The sequence below is a fragment of the Loxodonta africana genome, chromosome 6 (assembly GCF_030014295.1).
Source record: "Loxodonta africana isolate mLoxAfr1 chromosome 6, mLoxAfr1.hap2, whole genome shotgun sequence".
Taxonomy (NCBI): domain Eukaryota; kingdom Metazoa; phylum Chordata; class Mammalia; order Proboscidea; family Elephantidae; genus Loxodonta; species Loxodonta africana.
Genome location: NC_087347.1, coordinates 94,895,328 through 94,910,876, shown reverse-complemented (window position 1 = coordinate 94,910,876; position 15,549 = coordinate 94,895,328). Strand labels below are relative to the sequence as shown.

The following is a 15,549-nucleotide window of genomic DNA, read 5'->3' as shown; positions in this document are numbered from 1 at the left end:
CTAACCAAAAGGTTGGCAGTTGGAATCCACCGAGCATTCTTGGAACCTCTATGTGGCAGCTCTACCCTGTCCTATAGGGTCACCATGAGTCAGAATCAACTCAATGGCAATGGGTTTGGTTTTTGCTGGCGTAGTGGTTAAGAGTTTGGCTGATAACCAAAAGACTGGCAGTTCAAATCCACTAGCTGTTCCTCGGAAACCCTGTGACACAGTTTCACTCTGTTGTATAGGGTTGTAGTGAGTTGGGATCGACTCGATGGCAACGGGCTTAACAATTATTAAAAAAAATATATAAAAAAAAATCTCTTGACCCTGAAATTTCATTCCATAATATCCTTTTGATGCAGTTGCAAAGATATTTCCTCTATGGGATTATTTGTAATGGTGAAAAAATCAGAAATAACTCAATATCCACCAACATGGAAACAGTTCGCTCATGGTCCATTCATACTATAGATGTATCCTAAGCAAATCTACTTATTAAAAATGTCTTTAAAAACGCAGTATGAAAAAGGCATGGTACCAAACGATACAGTGGCAAAACATATACACAAAATATCACTTGAAATACAAAAACTGGGGATTTTAAAAAATGTGCATATGTAATTACAGCCAGAGTACTAATATACGTCTCACATTTAGAAAGAGGCAGTCAACGAAAATAACAAGGGTTACAAAAAATTCATTACACACAAACAAAAAATGTTGTGTATGTACATTGGAAACCCTGGGGGCGTAGTGGTTAAGTGCTACAGCTGTTAACCAAAGGGTTGGCAGTTTGAATCCGCCAGGTGCTGCTTGGAAACTCTATGGGGCAGTTCTACTCTGTCCTATAGGGTCGCTACAAGTCAGAATTGACTCGATAGCACTGGGTTTGGCTTTTTTTTTTTTGGTAAAGATACGCATTTATATACACAAATTTTATACTGTATAATGAAACCAAAAGAAAAAAGAATCACTAAATCCAAACGCTAAATAAACAGAAACGCCCTCTCATTTATATTGGAAAAAAAAGCCAAAATATAAAATTAGAATCAGGAAATGACGCAATCACAGACATATAGCAGATTCAAAACCGATCTCAAAATCTAAAGGAAATGATGTCCCAGTAAACTACCAAAATTCATCTCAAATACATCATACTTTAATACTACAAGTACCATAAAAATAACTAAAACACACCTAGCCGAATAATTTAAAATACCATGTAATCTTTAAAGAATAAACAACTGCAATGTCATACCATTATTTTAGATCATAGAAAAGATGAAAAGCTCTCCACTAATAATAAAACTCAGCAGAAAAGATGACAAAAAAGAGCAGGCAATGTTACTTATACATATATATGTAACAAACAAAATACTGGCAAAGAGAATCTTGCACTATGTACACTTTGACAAAGTAGAATTTACTGTGTAAGTGAAAATGTGGTTCAATATTGGGAAATATAGAAAAGTGTTTTGATCAATGAAATGAATTTAAAAAACACGCATGATCACAATACTAAACTTGGTGCAGTCACATCACATCTTGAAAATTTTAACAGTTCCCAAGCAGTCAAAAAATAAAAAACAAAATTCCTCAAAAACAGAAAAAATTTAAATGTAAAGACAATTTATCAAAAATGAGTAAAAACCACTCTACACCATTTAAATTAAAATCATGAATAAAAGATGCATCTGCAATCATAATTCCAGCAAATACAGTACGGCAATAATACGACATAACTGTATAAACATTAGGAAAAAGATAAAGCTCTCGACTTTACTATTATCTTTGTATATATATGCATATATACATACATACACATACACATGTACATATATGTATCTAGTTAAAAAAAATTTCTCTAATAAGGGTATCTGTTAATGGGGCTAGCTATAAGATAAATTTACAGAAGATTTTTGAACTGACAATAACTACCTTAAAATAAAAATGAGAAAAAATACTTGCAATACAAGTTTTTACAAGGCAAAAACTAAAAGTAGCTCCCATAGCTGTTTATCCCAAATAAACAATTTAAAGCAAAAACCATAATGGAAGAAAGACATTGTATACAAGTAAAAAAGTAATACGTCAAAAGCTTATCCTGAACACACATGCATTTAGCAAATTAACCTTGAAATATGCACAAAAAACAAACAAATGAAAACACAAACCCGTCACCATCCAGTCCATTCTGACTCACAGCAACCCTACAGGACAGAGTAGTACTGCCCCATAGGGCTTCCAAGGTCAAACTGCCGACCTTTTGGTTAGCAGCCAAGCTCTTAACCAGGGCTCCACAGTTAACTGACAAATACAGGAAGAAACAGGCAATTTACGTTTTATATTTAAACATTTTAATACAACCTTCTTCTTAGATCAAAGAAACAAAAGATATGGCAAGATAAAGGAAAAACAAAATAATTTTAAATTAATGGCATACAGAATACTCCTAAAAGTTGATGTGAACCAGAACAAAAATTAGCTTTCATACTGCAAAAATATCAACATCATACAGACTGTGTTTTTCTGATCATAACGCAAAAAGCACAGCTTATAAACATTTAAGTCTGGAAACCGAGGAAAACATTCACACTTAATAACCATTTAATAAAGAAATCAAATCAAAGAAATAAAAACAGAGGTGAATGAAAATGAAAACTCTGCTATGTCAAAACTAAAGCAACACAATGTAACTGGTACACTTTTACAAAAAACAAACAAAAAGGATGTCTGAAAGCCAATAGCAAGCACTCGAAAAAAAAAAAAAAAAAAAAAAAAAACCCAAACCCGGCTGCCTTCGACTCATAGTGACCCTACAGCGCTTAATAACCTGGGAAATCAGCAACAGTTTAATCAATAAGGAAATAAAGATGACAGCAGAAATCAACTGAGTAGTTACCCACCCCCTTCCCTAAATAGAGATACTGATATTTATGAATTAACTATGTTAGAAAATTAGAAAGCCTCAATGAACTGGATAAATCTCTGGAAAAATATGAACTGTCAATACTGACAGAAGAAACAGAAAATTGATCAATAAGCACTGAAGAAAATGAAATAGTAATACAAAACTTCTATCCTAAAAATTATTACCCACTGCCAGCAAGTCGATTCCAACTCGTAGCAACACTACAGGACAGAGAAGAACTGCCCCATAGGGTTTCCCAGGAGAGTCTGGTGGATTCGAACTGCTGCCCTTTGCTTAGCAGCCATAGCTCTTAACCACTACCCCACCAGGGTTTCCCCAAAATTACGAGGCTCAGTCAACTTTTAGTTGTGTTCTAACGAGCTGTTAAGTTATTCCTCATTTAAATAAGCTGTTCTAGGGACCAGAAAAAGGGAATACTGCTCAGACACAAACACCTACATAAGGTATTAGAAAAACAAATTTAGAAGGAATTCAGCATGCAGGTATTTAACACGTGCCCACATTGAACACATGTAATTAGGACTCACATTAGTAAGGCAGGGACAGTTTAACATCAAAGAATTTAGCTGCCGACTTTCACAACAGACTAAAGGAGATACCTAAGCTCTCTCCAACCAAGATACATGATCCTCCTCTTAGCTGTCGTCGAAAAAGCCTTCGAAAGTAAGTATTACACTTTATCAGCAAACCAGGAATAGAAGGAAGCTTCTTTAAATTGATAAAAATGGTGCAGTTTGTGCTTGACCACTAACCTAAAGGTTGGGCATTCAAACCCACCCACAGGCATTGTGAAAGAAAGGCCTAGCAATTTGCTTCCATAAAGATTACAGAGAAAACCCTATGAAGCAACGACTCTGTAACACGTGGAGTCACTATGAGTCAGATACAGTAAGTACATATTTACTGGAGAAATTTTATACATATTCTTTTTAAGAGAAGAGAAAGGACAAATATGCCAGCTTATCACTGCTACTGCTCACCACAGCACTGAAGGTCCTGGCTAATCCAAAAGAAAAAGTAGCAACAGATATGAGGATTAGAGAAGGAGCCAAAACTGTCATTATTTGAAGACGAGAGTATAACAGACACACACAAAAAATCCATTAAGCAACAAATCTGCTGGATACAAAGATCACATACAAAAATGATCAATTATTAAGTATAATATTCAAAATAGTGCCAAATCCTACAGAATAACTGTAACAGAATGAAGGATGCACAAGACATTTACAGAGAAAGTTTACAGCTCTATTACAGACCAGACACAAAACAGACTTAAATATTATGTTCACTGATGCAATGACTTAATATTATGAATACGTCCCCACGGTTAGTGTTTCAATAAAATATAATTCCAATCAAAACTGCAAAAGTATTTTTTGAAGAACTCGAGAAACTGAGTTAAGATTTATATACAAGATACAGTGCAGGAAAACACATAAAAATCAAAAAAGCACTGATATCTTAAAAAAAGGGGGGCAATCAGAGAGTAAGATCCACAGTACAATGCTATTTAGTGAAAAAATATAAATAAAAAACTATATAACCTTTCCCCAAAACATACATGACTTAGGACATATATCCTATGTGAGCACCTACTGGGAAGAGTGAACGGGAGTAAAGGTAGAGGATAAAGGGAAAAAATTTGAGAGACCTTCCATGGATCAGTGATGATAGCCACAATCCGAAGACAATAAATAACTCAAGTTTGTGTACCTGAAATCTGAAAGAGTAATAGCAAATTTTCAAATGAACAATATTTTTGAATGAGAAGACTTAATAGAATATAAAAATGTCAATTCTCCCAAAATGAAAATGAATTAAATACAATTTTTTCCTTCTGAATGTGTGTTTATGTATGTGTGTGCGTGTATATAAACATATCTGGAATTGAATAGGGGAATTCACATGCTACTATCTGAAAATAGCTATGAAAATGATGAAAAGAAATCATAAAGGCTTGCCTTACTAAATATTAAAGTCATTTGAGTCAAAAAAGGTATAATATTGGATTAGAAACAGAAAAGCATGACAGCGGAAAAGAAAACCTAAAAACAGATGCCAGAATATATGAGAATTTATTATGTAATGAGGATATTTCAACTGAGTGTGAAAAAATGGCTTGATAAACAACTGACATAGCTGGATAGATATATACCTTATAGATTTGAGATTTATCAAACACTTAAAGGTAAAAAATACAGGAACAACAACAAAAAATCTCTCAGTATAGGTAACTTTATGAGAAACCTGAGGAATGGGGAAGTCTTTGTACAGTTTTGGCAACCAATGCCATGCCGCTGAGAAAACGAAAATAGCCAATAAAATATTCAATCTTATTATGATGCAAACGGAAACTACTGCTTTACACCCATAACAGAGCAGCGCAATTTAAATGAATAATAACGCCTAACGCTGACAGAAAGGAGCCCTGGTGGCAAAATGGTTAAGCACTTGGCTGCGAACTCAAAGGCCAGAGGTTCGAACCTACCAGCTGCTTCCTCAGGACAACGACCTGGTGATACACTCCCATAAATATTAAAAAAAAAAAAAAAATTACAGCCTAGGAAATCCTATGAGGCTGGGGCTGTTCTACTCTGCTATATAGAGTCGCTGTGCACTGTGACGGCACACAACAACTACTGACAGGGGTTCTTGAACCAAATAACATTGTTCATAGAACTGTATATTTTATTTTATATCTTGGAAAAATGTTACTCTCTGAATCTTTGTTAGGAAGAACACCAGTGTGAAAGAATGAATTGTCTGGAATTAGGAGGTAGGGAACCCTACAAATACACTGAATACCCATTGATAAGCAAATGACTGAATAAATTAACATCTCTATGCCAATGATAATTTTTTGCAATCGTGTACAAGATTACACCTACATTAAGGCACTTACACAGATTTTCACAATGCACTGTTAAATGAGAAAAGTAAAATACAAACATTTACAAATTATTTTAAAAAACCACATATAATATGAACCAATTATGTAAAATGGGATATATGTGCCTATGCTTAAATAAAATGTATGAAAGAACTGGCACCGAAACATTAACAGTGGTGGTTCCTTCATGGTGGAAAAATTTAGGATGAATTTTACTTCTTTTTTGTAAACATATGCGTGTTCCATTTTCTCCCCAGTGAGCCCATGTTATTTAAATAAGCAGGTAAAATATGAAGCTGTCATTTGTCAAAAATAAAAACAGGTACTTATAATGCAAAAATACTACACAGATACTTTGTAATCATTCAACTTTTAAAGCAAAAGACAAGGTTTTTTTTAAAAAAAATGTAAATACGGTAAATACAGTTCTCAAAATTCTTTCCCCCAAAGTGTAAAATATTAATATATTTGCAATCAATACACAGCTTTCTGCATTTCCTCAACCATAATATGGGGAAAATGGCTACCTCACAGGACTGTTGCTGTGATTAAATAAAACTAAACTCATAAACTCTTTTCATTAATCTTTAAGCACCACCAAAAATAGAAAATCCTTAAAGTTAAAAAATGGACTAATATTAGTATGCATACAATGGCCATCTTCATGTGAGGGCTCAGGCTTACATTATTTTCCGAAATATAAAACACTATAAAAGTGGGTTAACAGAATATCAGTCACAGAAATATTAGCAAAAGGAACAAGACTACTATCTTAAAACCAATATTAAGGGAAAAAAAAATGTGACAACAATATTGATTAATCTCTCCTTCAAAGCAATTCTGAACATTCCATTTGTTTTTCTAATGCAGCGTTAAGGAAGATACAAGCAAAAAGTCTTATTTTAAACTACTACATACTAGAAAAAAATCTACGTTAAGCTCACAGTAACAACTACATATGCAAACAAAAAAACCAAACCCATCACCGGTGAGTTGATTCCGACTCACAGAGACCCTACAGGACAGAGCAGAACTGCCCCATAGAGTTTCCGGGAACGCCTGGTGGATTCAAACTGCGCACAAGGGTACATAAATCTTTCTATATACAATGGTACCTTTTAATGTAATTCTTATCTGAAAATTACCAGGTTAATTACAGTGCACCTAAAAGTTCTGCTTCCCTTCTAACTGATGGAAAGAATTCAAATCCTTGTAAAAATTAAAATATATCTGATAAACTTTAATCTTAAAATGTACAAAAAATGTTACAAAATTTTGCCAGTTAGATATCCCCATTCTCTGCTTTCAAATTATAATAAATAAACAGAATTAATGAATTTATTCCATTTCTCTCATTAAGTTCTATCAAAATTAGATTTTAAAATAAAGCATTCAAACAAGTTTTGGACCTTTGGCATATTAAAGAAAGGAAGAAGGTTCGACTCAGTAGACAATTTTAAAATAAAAATAAGGATCAATGTACCAGGTCAAAGTATTAAATAAATATATTCCAGAGGTTAAAAGAGTACTTACTGCGCCAGATGTGGTACCTAAAATAAGACACACGATATTTACAATGTGATAAATCACACTATTCTTCCTAAGTTAACAGTTTTAACATTTACTCATACTACTTCCTCTTACTTATCCCTATCCTGATACTATCCCATCTGACTTCTGAGCTTGCTCTTTTCCACAAATATCTAAACAGGATTCAAAGCATTTTCAGAATTAAGTGGGTCTTCGAGCTTTCAATCTCCAAACTCACTGGAACCAGTATGAGAAATATTCCCCTCTGCCTTTTATTTCTTGACCCCTAGCTATAGGTGTGTCTAAAATACCTTGTCTAAATCCCCTTCTTCAGCTATATTATCAAAGTAAAATAATACCTCTAATCCGTACACTTTAGATTTTTGGCAACTTAACTACCTAGATTCCAGACTTGGCCTGTACAATAGCCATTAGCCACCACACTTTCAAGTTTAAATTATGACTAAAAAAAAAATTCAGTTCCTCAGTGGCAGTATCCATATTTAGTGCTCATTATGTGGCTAGTGGAAACCCTGGTGGCGTAGTGGTAAAGTGCTACAGCTGCTAACCAAAAGGTCAGCAGTTCGAGTCCACCAGGTGCACCTTGGAAACTCTATGCGGCAGTTCTACCCTGTCCAATAGGGTCGCTATGAGTCGGAATTGACTCAATGGCAGTGGGTTTGGCTTTTTTTTATGTGGCTAGTGGCTATCGTATTGAACAGTAGAGATTACAGAGCATTTCTATCACTGCAGAAAGTTCTAGTAGATGGCGCTGTCCTAGACTATTAGAGAAAACCCCTTAAGACATTAAGGGGAAATGCACATCAGTCACAAAGCTCATCTAATTTAATTCTTAACTTTAAGAAACTAGTAACTTAAAACTACGTTAAGAAAACAAATTGCCTTATATCGACAGCAATGAAAATATGGGTATCAATGGTAGAAACAAAGAATTTTAAAAGTAATTAACATTTAAATTAATATTTCGGGATTATTTAGGGTAACAGAAACCAACTCAAGATACCTAAATAGGCTAAAAAAAATTATGCTAGGCATGTCAGAACATTTTAATTCAAATAAATGATAAAATTCGTGAAACATCTTAAAAATATCAATTATGCCCCATATGGCCATGCAAGAAAACACAGTGCATGTTTCCACCAATAATGTTTGAAACAACAAAAATTTTAGCAAGATCATGGGATAAAGTTCAACATCTAAAATATTAAATATGTAGAAGTCTACTCATGGATAATTTAAACATTGGTATTACATACTGAAGTCATTTTAGTCAAAACAAGTACTTACTGGTGACTTAAAAAATTATAACAGGGCTTACATGGTCCAATAAATACAAGGGGCAAGACTGCTAACAGAAAACATCAGTGAAGCAGTCTAAAAAGCCAACAAGTGATACAGGCTCCACATCTAATGCATTACACCTGCTCTTCTATTCCACAATAGTTGATGACTACAAATATGGATTCAACCAGACTTCATTCACTCAACAAGTATTTTCTGGGAACTCACTGTGTTGACTGGACCAGTGTAAGCACTGAATATTTAGATCAACTTTTCAAGATAAATTCAATCTTTATGTAAAACCTGCAGATTTTAAATGTTAGCAACTAATTACAAAATTTACAAATATTCTGGGAGTCAAAGCCTACCTGCAGAGCAAATTTCATTGCAGAACCCTTGATTTAAAACTACAATTTAAGAATTCAATTATTGATATGCATTCCTATTTTCCCTTGCCTTAGAAACAAACACAGCTGATTACAAAGTTCAAGAGACACTTATTATGATGTTACGTACTCTCCAAATGAAGTCTAATGAAGACCACTATACAAAATACACATACCTGCTGCTACATCCATATTATTTACTCCTGGCTGTAAGAAAAAAAATGAAATTAGAGTAATATTGTTTAAATTATATTTTATATAAGTTCCCCATAAACCAGAGTGATCAATTCCTTCTACCCTCAATGAACACGAAGCTCTTTATAGTCTTTATTTATCCTACCGCAGAGTGAATGTCCACAAGTTTTGGTGTAGATATACTGATCTGTTAGAACTATAGGGTGCTGCCCTAGACTCCACAGAAAGTTTTTACAAAATATACAGTATTCTGTTGGCATCGAGTCGATTCTAATTCATAACAACCCTATAGGACAGAGCAGAACTGACCCATAGGGTTTCCAAGGCTGTAAATCTTTACGAAAGCAGACTGCCACATCTTCATCCCACAAAGCAGCTGGTGGGTTCGAACTGCCGACCTTTTGGTTAGTATCTGAGCTCTTAACCACTGCACCACCTGGTCTCCCATCAGGGTTCCTTAATATATATGTAATCTATATACATACATAGTATATGTTACGTATTTCAAAAATTCTGAGTTCTGAAGTACATCTCGCCCTAACGGTTTTGGATAAGATACTTGAAACGACTACTTCAGTGGAGTATGCCACATCTACTCACTACCATCACTTGTCTATAGGGTAATAAAGAAGTTAAGCTACTTTCGGTAACATAATGATTTATATATTGTTGCATACTGAATAAAGGTGTTAAGGCTGCTTAGTGATTTTCTAAGTAATTTGCTACAAAGTTTAAGGAAAGAAAGAAATCTCAAATTGTTGTTGTGAGGGGCCATCAAATTGATTTCAACTCATACAGACCCCATGTGACAGAGTAGAACTGTTTCATATGGATTTTTAGGCAGTTCTTTACAGGAGCAGATTGCTAGGTATTTTTCTCATGGAGTCACTGGACAACTGCAAACTGCCAACCTTTCAGTTAGCAGCCAAGCAGTTAAGTCTAATTAGATCCTAGATTTAGAAATTAGATCTACAGTCTAGTATTAGATCACAGAATATCAATTTCAATTAGCTTTAAGTAAAATAAATGTGAAGAGCCCTGGTGGGGCAGTGGTTAAGCACTCACCTGCTAACCCAAAGGTCAGCAGTTTGAACCCACCAGCCGATGCACAGAATAAAGTGAGGCACTCTGCTCCTGTAAAGATCTACAGCCTTGGAGACCATATGGAACTGTTCTGCTCTGTCCTGTAGGGTCACTATGAGTTGGCATTCGACGACAATGTGTTTGGTTTGGATTTAAAGTAAACGCCTACTACCGTTTAAAGATTAAAATGTTATCAGGCCAATACAATGCTGCTGGCTAACAAAGTAAGCTTTTCAGTATTCTGGTCTTGTCCAATGCAAAGTAATTCAGGAACTAAAGATGTAGATATATTATAATACCAATATAGGAAAAAATACAAATGACTATCATTCAAGTTACAAAAACTAAAAAGAAAAGTACACCATAACTACCATGTCACATTAAATAACTCAATCAGACGCTCTGAAAAGGCTAATATAACTACCTATAAAGTGCATTATGTATCATTTCACATATAAAAGTAACTAATGAAAACATCACAGAAAGTAAGATTACCGGTAAGGCAGGCTGCATGGAAGTCTGAGACATATGAGACATCATCATCCCAGGCATTACTGAAGACATCATTCCAGGCATCTGGAATAAAAGTAAAAAAAGGTTACACTACAAGACCAAAGCACTTAATAAAACTTAAAAAAATCTGGCTGGTTATTAAAGCTATTATGTCCAATTTAAGGCTGAAAACCACCGAATACTACACTATATGCGCAATATGCTTAGTAAGTGCTTGTTGAATGAATGAAGTACTTTATCAATTATCCATTTCAGTATTTGTCATAGTTTATATGCAAAATCAAAATTATTTTAACAAATGCATTTTTAAGTTATTTCTAGCCTAAGCTTAAGAAGAATATTAATTTCCTTTTAACATAACCTTCATGTATCTCTCCCTGTGGAGCAAGACAAATTAAAATAACAAGCTCTTTTCACCTTTGATTTTTTAATATTGGTGTTGAATAATTTTACAGCAACTGGGTCTTTTTTTATGTAAAACCTCAAATCGAAAGTTCTTAAAATCCAAACAGTGAGTTGGGGGGAAAAAAAAAAGAAACAACACAAAAAATACCAACTTTTCAATCACAAATTATCTATCCTCTCTTTTATAAGAAAACATTTAATAAGACACCTACAGAAATATATGAATAAAGAAGATATTAGTTTGAGAGTTTAATCTGGTTTACCAACAACTGCCATTCTAACCTGTAAATTTATCTTCTCTACTGAGTATAAACAGAAACTATGAAGATTAACAAAGATTTTCAAAGGAGACAAAAGACCCATAATAGTATAATCCCATGCTACAGTTTTGATTTTAAATGAATAAATCTAGAAAAAACTAGGTGGGAGGAATCTAAATTATACAACAATCTCAGGTGTCACAACAAGGTAGCCAGCTATACCAGTTATTCAACAGTTTCAAATTAAATGGACAATCTGAGCAATGGGACCAACAAAAAAGAAATAAGCATATTAGTCAATAGTAACATATACATTAAGGCTTACTAAAGGTAAAGAACATCCACATACTACATGAAGCAAAACAAGGCTAAAGGGCCAATTAAATGAAGTAGCATGGTGTAATGGATTAAAATACAACTAAAAAAGTGGTAAGAGATAGCACTGAATAAATCAAAAAGATAAAAAAAAACTTGTTGACAGATTATGTGTGAATAAAAAAAGAATATATGGTCCAAATAACGTAAAAAAAAAAAAGTATGGAAATTGAAAACAATTCTCCAGCATCTAGAGTGACTGCATTAGAGAAATCACTGATACATTAAAGGAAAAACATAGATCAATCAAAATGACCCATCTAGGCTTATCCTTCCCCGCCTCTGGAACAGATTTACCTTTAGAATTAATTTTGCTTTCGGATAATAGCAAACTAAGTTTGAATTCCTAAGAAGACAACTGATTATGGAGGGGGAAGAGGTAGTTCAGTGGCAGAATTCTCACCTTCCACGTGGAAGATCTGGTTTGATTCCCAGCCAATGAGCCTCATGCACAGCCACCGCTTGTCTGTCAGTGGAGGCTTGCATGTTGCTACGATGCTGAACAAGTTTCCGTGGAGCTTCCAGACTAAGACGAACTAGGAAGAAGGCCTGAAGACCTACTCTGAAAATCAGCCAGTGAAACCCCTATACATCATAGTGGTCCCATCTGAAACCACTGATCATGGGGATGGTGCAGGATGAGGCAGTGTTTTGTTCCAATGTGCATGGTGCTGCCATTGGGTCAGGGGCCAACTCAATAGCAGGTAACAACAATAATAACCATGGGGGAAAGGAATCCAGAAGCATGCTGGGCAACAGAGAGAAAACACACTGCTATTTAACATGGCCCGCCCGCATAGAAATCAAAAGCTGGTAACATATCCAAACCAGATTTCTAAGATAAAATTGAAAGACTGGTTTGAAAACTTAGGAGAAAAGCAAATCAAAAGATTTTCCCATAAGAATTGAAGACATAAAGAAAAATGGAAAAAAACTTCATAACGCAAAAGAACATTCTTAGCGCCAGTGAACACTAGAAATAAACATGCATTTCAAATACATTCTGACTTCATAAGACACACACAGATCAAATCCCACTTAAAAAAAAGCGTCAAAATGATCAAATCCCACTTAAAAACCAAAAAAGCCTATATAAATATATTTAAAAAAAATTTTACTAGACCAGGACAATGAAACAAAAGCAAACAATACTTTAAAACCATTAAAGAACATACATAATTTGATAGTTATAGTTCTCTCCTAAATCGCCCTTCTTCCCACATCTCAAATTTTAAAACATCTCAAAAATTTTCTTTTTGACTGGAACTTACAGTATTGATTATAGAATGAGATTTAACATCAGATAAAAAGCCATATTCACCCTCAGTATCTCTGTAAATTCCGGAAGGAGGCAACTAGTTAAGTTTGTTTAACCCGACAACCACATCTGCAAGATTCTTAAATTGCGTACAACTGAATATTGCAAAAGCAAATAAAAATTACTATAATTTTAAAGCAAAACTCCTACGTTGTAAGCATGAAACCAAACGAAAATGTAAATATTCAAAATAATGTTACCTCTTACAAAAAGCTATTAGTAAACCAAAACCCCTGTTGATATCGAGTTGATTTCGACTCAAGGCAACCTCATGTGTTACTGAGTAGAATTGCTCCATAGCAATTTCCTGATTGTAATCTTTACGGAAGTAAACTGCCAAACCTTTCTTCTGTGGCACTACTGGGCGTGTTCAATCCACTAACATTTAGGTTAGTAGTCAAGCACGAACCATTTGTGCCACCCAGGGATCTAAACCTATTATTGTTATTGCTGTGTGATGTGAAGTAAACTCCGACTCATAGTGACTGTATGTGACGGAACAAAACCGCACCATAGGGTTTCATAGGCTGTAATCTTTACAAGAGCAGACCACTAGGTCTTTTCTCCAGTGGAGTCAGTGCCTGGGTTCAAACTACTGACCCTTTTGTTAGCAGCCAAGCATTTAGCCATTGTGCCATCAGAGCTATTACTAGAATGTGACAAACTTAGAGCTCCCCCAGAGGCTTGAGTACTGAAGGAAAGCCCATACAAAAATGGCATGGCAGCAGCATCGTCCTCTGACCTCTCTGACTAACTTCACAAAGGAGAAGAATCAAAAAATCATCAGCCTGTGGCTGATTCCTATGGAAGTCAGGCATACTTCCTCTCTCCAACCTTTTTTATCAATTCTGACACCAGCCATCCCTCCCATAGCACTCTACTTCTCTGCTGGGTTCAATAATTCATTGCAATGGCCACAAAGAACTCAGACAATACTCATGATTATGGGGTTTACTAGCGAAGTAATAGGTTACAATTCAGGATTAGGAATGACTCAGCGTACAGTTTTTTGGTCAGGATAGCTCCTCGGCCGTGCCCACAGGCCAGCTTCTCCCTGGCCTTCAGCCCCTCAGGCCTCTTCCACTGGCCTGGCCTCTGCCCTGCTTTGGCAACTTACAAAGCTCTTTAGCTCCACTGGTAAGTGCCCAGAGCCACTCCACTCTGCCAGTAAGCCTTGGCCTGAAGTAACTGAGTAACTGAACTCTCTAGCTCCACAGGTCAGTAAGCCTAGCCGCGCCAAATGTCCAGAGACACCCCACTCTGTCAGTAAGCCTCCTGCTCAAAGGTGCTCAGCTTTCTTGCTCTGTGGGCTGGGAAGCCCACCACACCATCTCCTGCTGGTCTCCTGGTTATGCTGCTGGTGGTTCTCTAAACATTTGTCACCGTTTCTCACCATCCTGCACTCTCTCTGGTGTTATAGCTCTGTCCCTTGGGTCTAGGTGGTTTTCAGAGCAGGGACTCTGGGTCCAAAGGATGCACTCCACTCCTGGGTCTTCTTTCTTGGTTGTAGTGAGGTCTCCTTCTGCTCTAGGACTGGCTCTCTTTTAAGCTTAGCAAATGACAAAACTAAATAATCCCCTTGTTAGGGTTCAATATACCTTATGTGCATGATCCTACCCCAACAAGGGTGCCATGCACCTCATTTGCATGATTAGCAAGCTATCCAATCAATCCTCTTGGTGGGCACAAGCACCTTATTTGCCCAATCATTTGTTGGGTGTTACAAGATCATGGCTAGAAAGGCCATATAAAAGCAATCCATTGCACCACAGCCTGTTTCTCCAAGCCTAAAAAATCTACTTTGTGGAAACGTTATGATTCCCATTTTCCATTAATTCTAGAATACACATAACAGCATGGAGATTTTATAATCCCTGTCTCAGATGAAACTGAACTCTTTTAAAGGATTTGTATTTACTTATGCCAGTCACCTAGCAGCACCACCAGGCTGAGATAAGGTAATTTTCTAAACTGCAGGGTTTTTTTTAGTTGTTGTTGTTGTTTGTTTTAACTACGTCACACTGATAAAGGGCATCTAGGCTGCAAGCGTAAGAGAATCAGTTTGTGGTTCAAATTCTCAGGAATAATATTCTCTCCCTTAACCTAATAACCAAAGCTGAGACTTTCAAGTTGCTGTGCTGTCCCTTTGTGCAAGGAAGGTTTACGTCTCATTTGGCTTCACATGGAGGGTACAGCGCATTGGTGACCTACCTTTATTTACAGTTTTTTAGACTTCCCATTTTAGGTACTTTTTTTCTCTTAGGGGAACAGAGAATAATGGAGTGGTTTACCATCGTTGACACCTTACCCTTAAGTTTCATGAAAATGAGATGGTGGTTCAAAATGGTTAAACGAAAGAACTCAGTTTGGTT

The 15,549-nt window shown here is 35.7% G+C and overlaps 1 protein-coding gene across 4 annotated transcripts in view; it reads right to left on the bottom strand.

The window, feature by feature from the left end:
* PRPF40A (pre-mRNA processing factor 40 homolog A) overlaps window positions 1–15,549 on the bottom strand; it is a 61,411-nt gene that overhangs the window by 32,787 nt on the left and 13,075 nt on the right. For all 4 annotated transcript variants that reach the window (XM_010586315.3, XM_003405843.4, XM_010586316.3 and 1 more), the window contains exons 3-5: window positions 10,802–10,882; window positions 9,205–9,235; window positions 7,344–7,360 (exon numbers count right to left, since the gene is read on the bottom strand). In XM_010586315.3, the coding sequence (XP_010584617.3) occupies window positions 7,344–7,360; window positions 9,205–9,235; window positions 10,802–10,882 (129 nt within the window). The remainder of the gene's footprint in view (window positions 1–7,343; window positions 7,361–9,204; window positions 9,236–10,801; window positions 10,883–15,549) is intronic.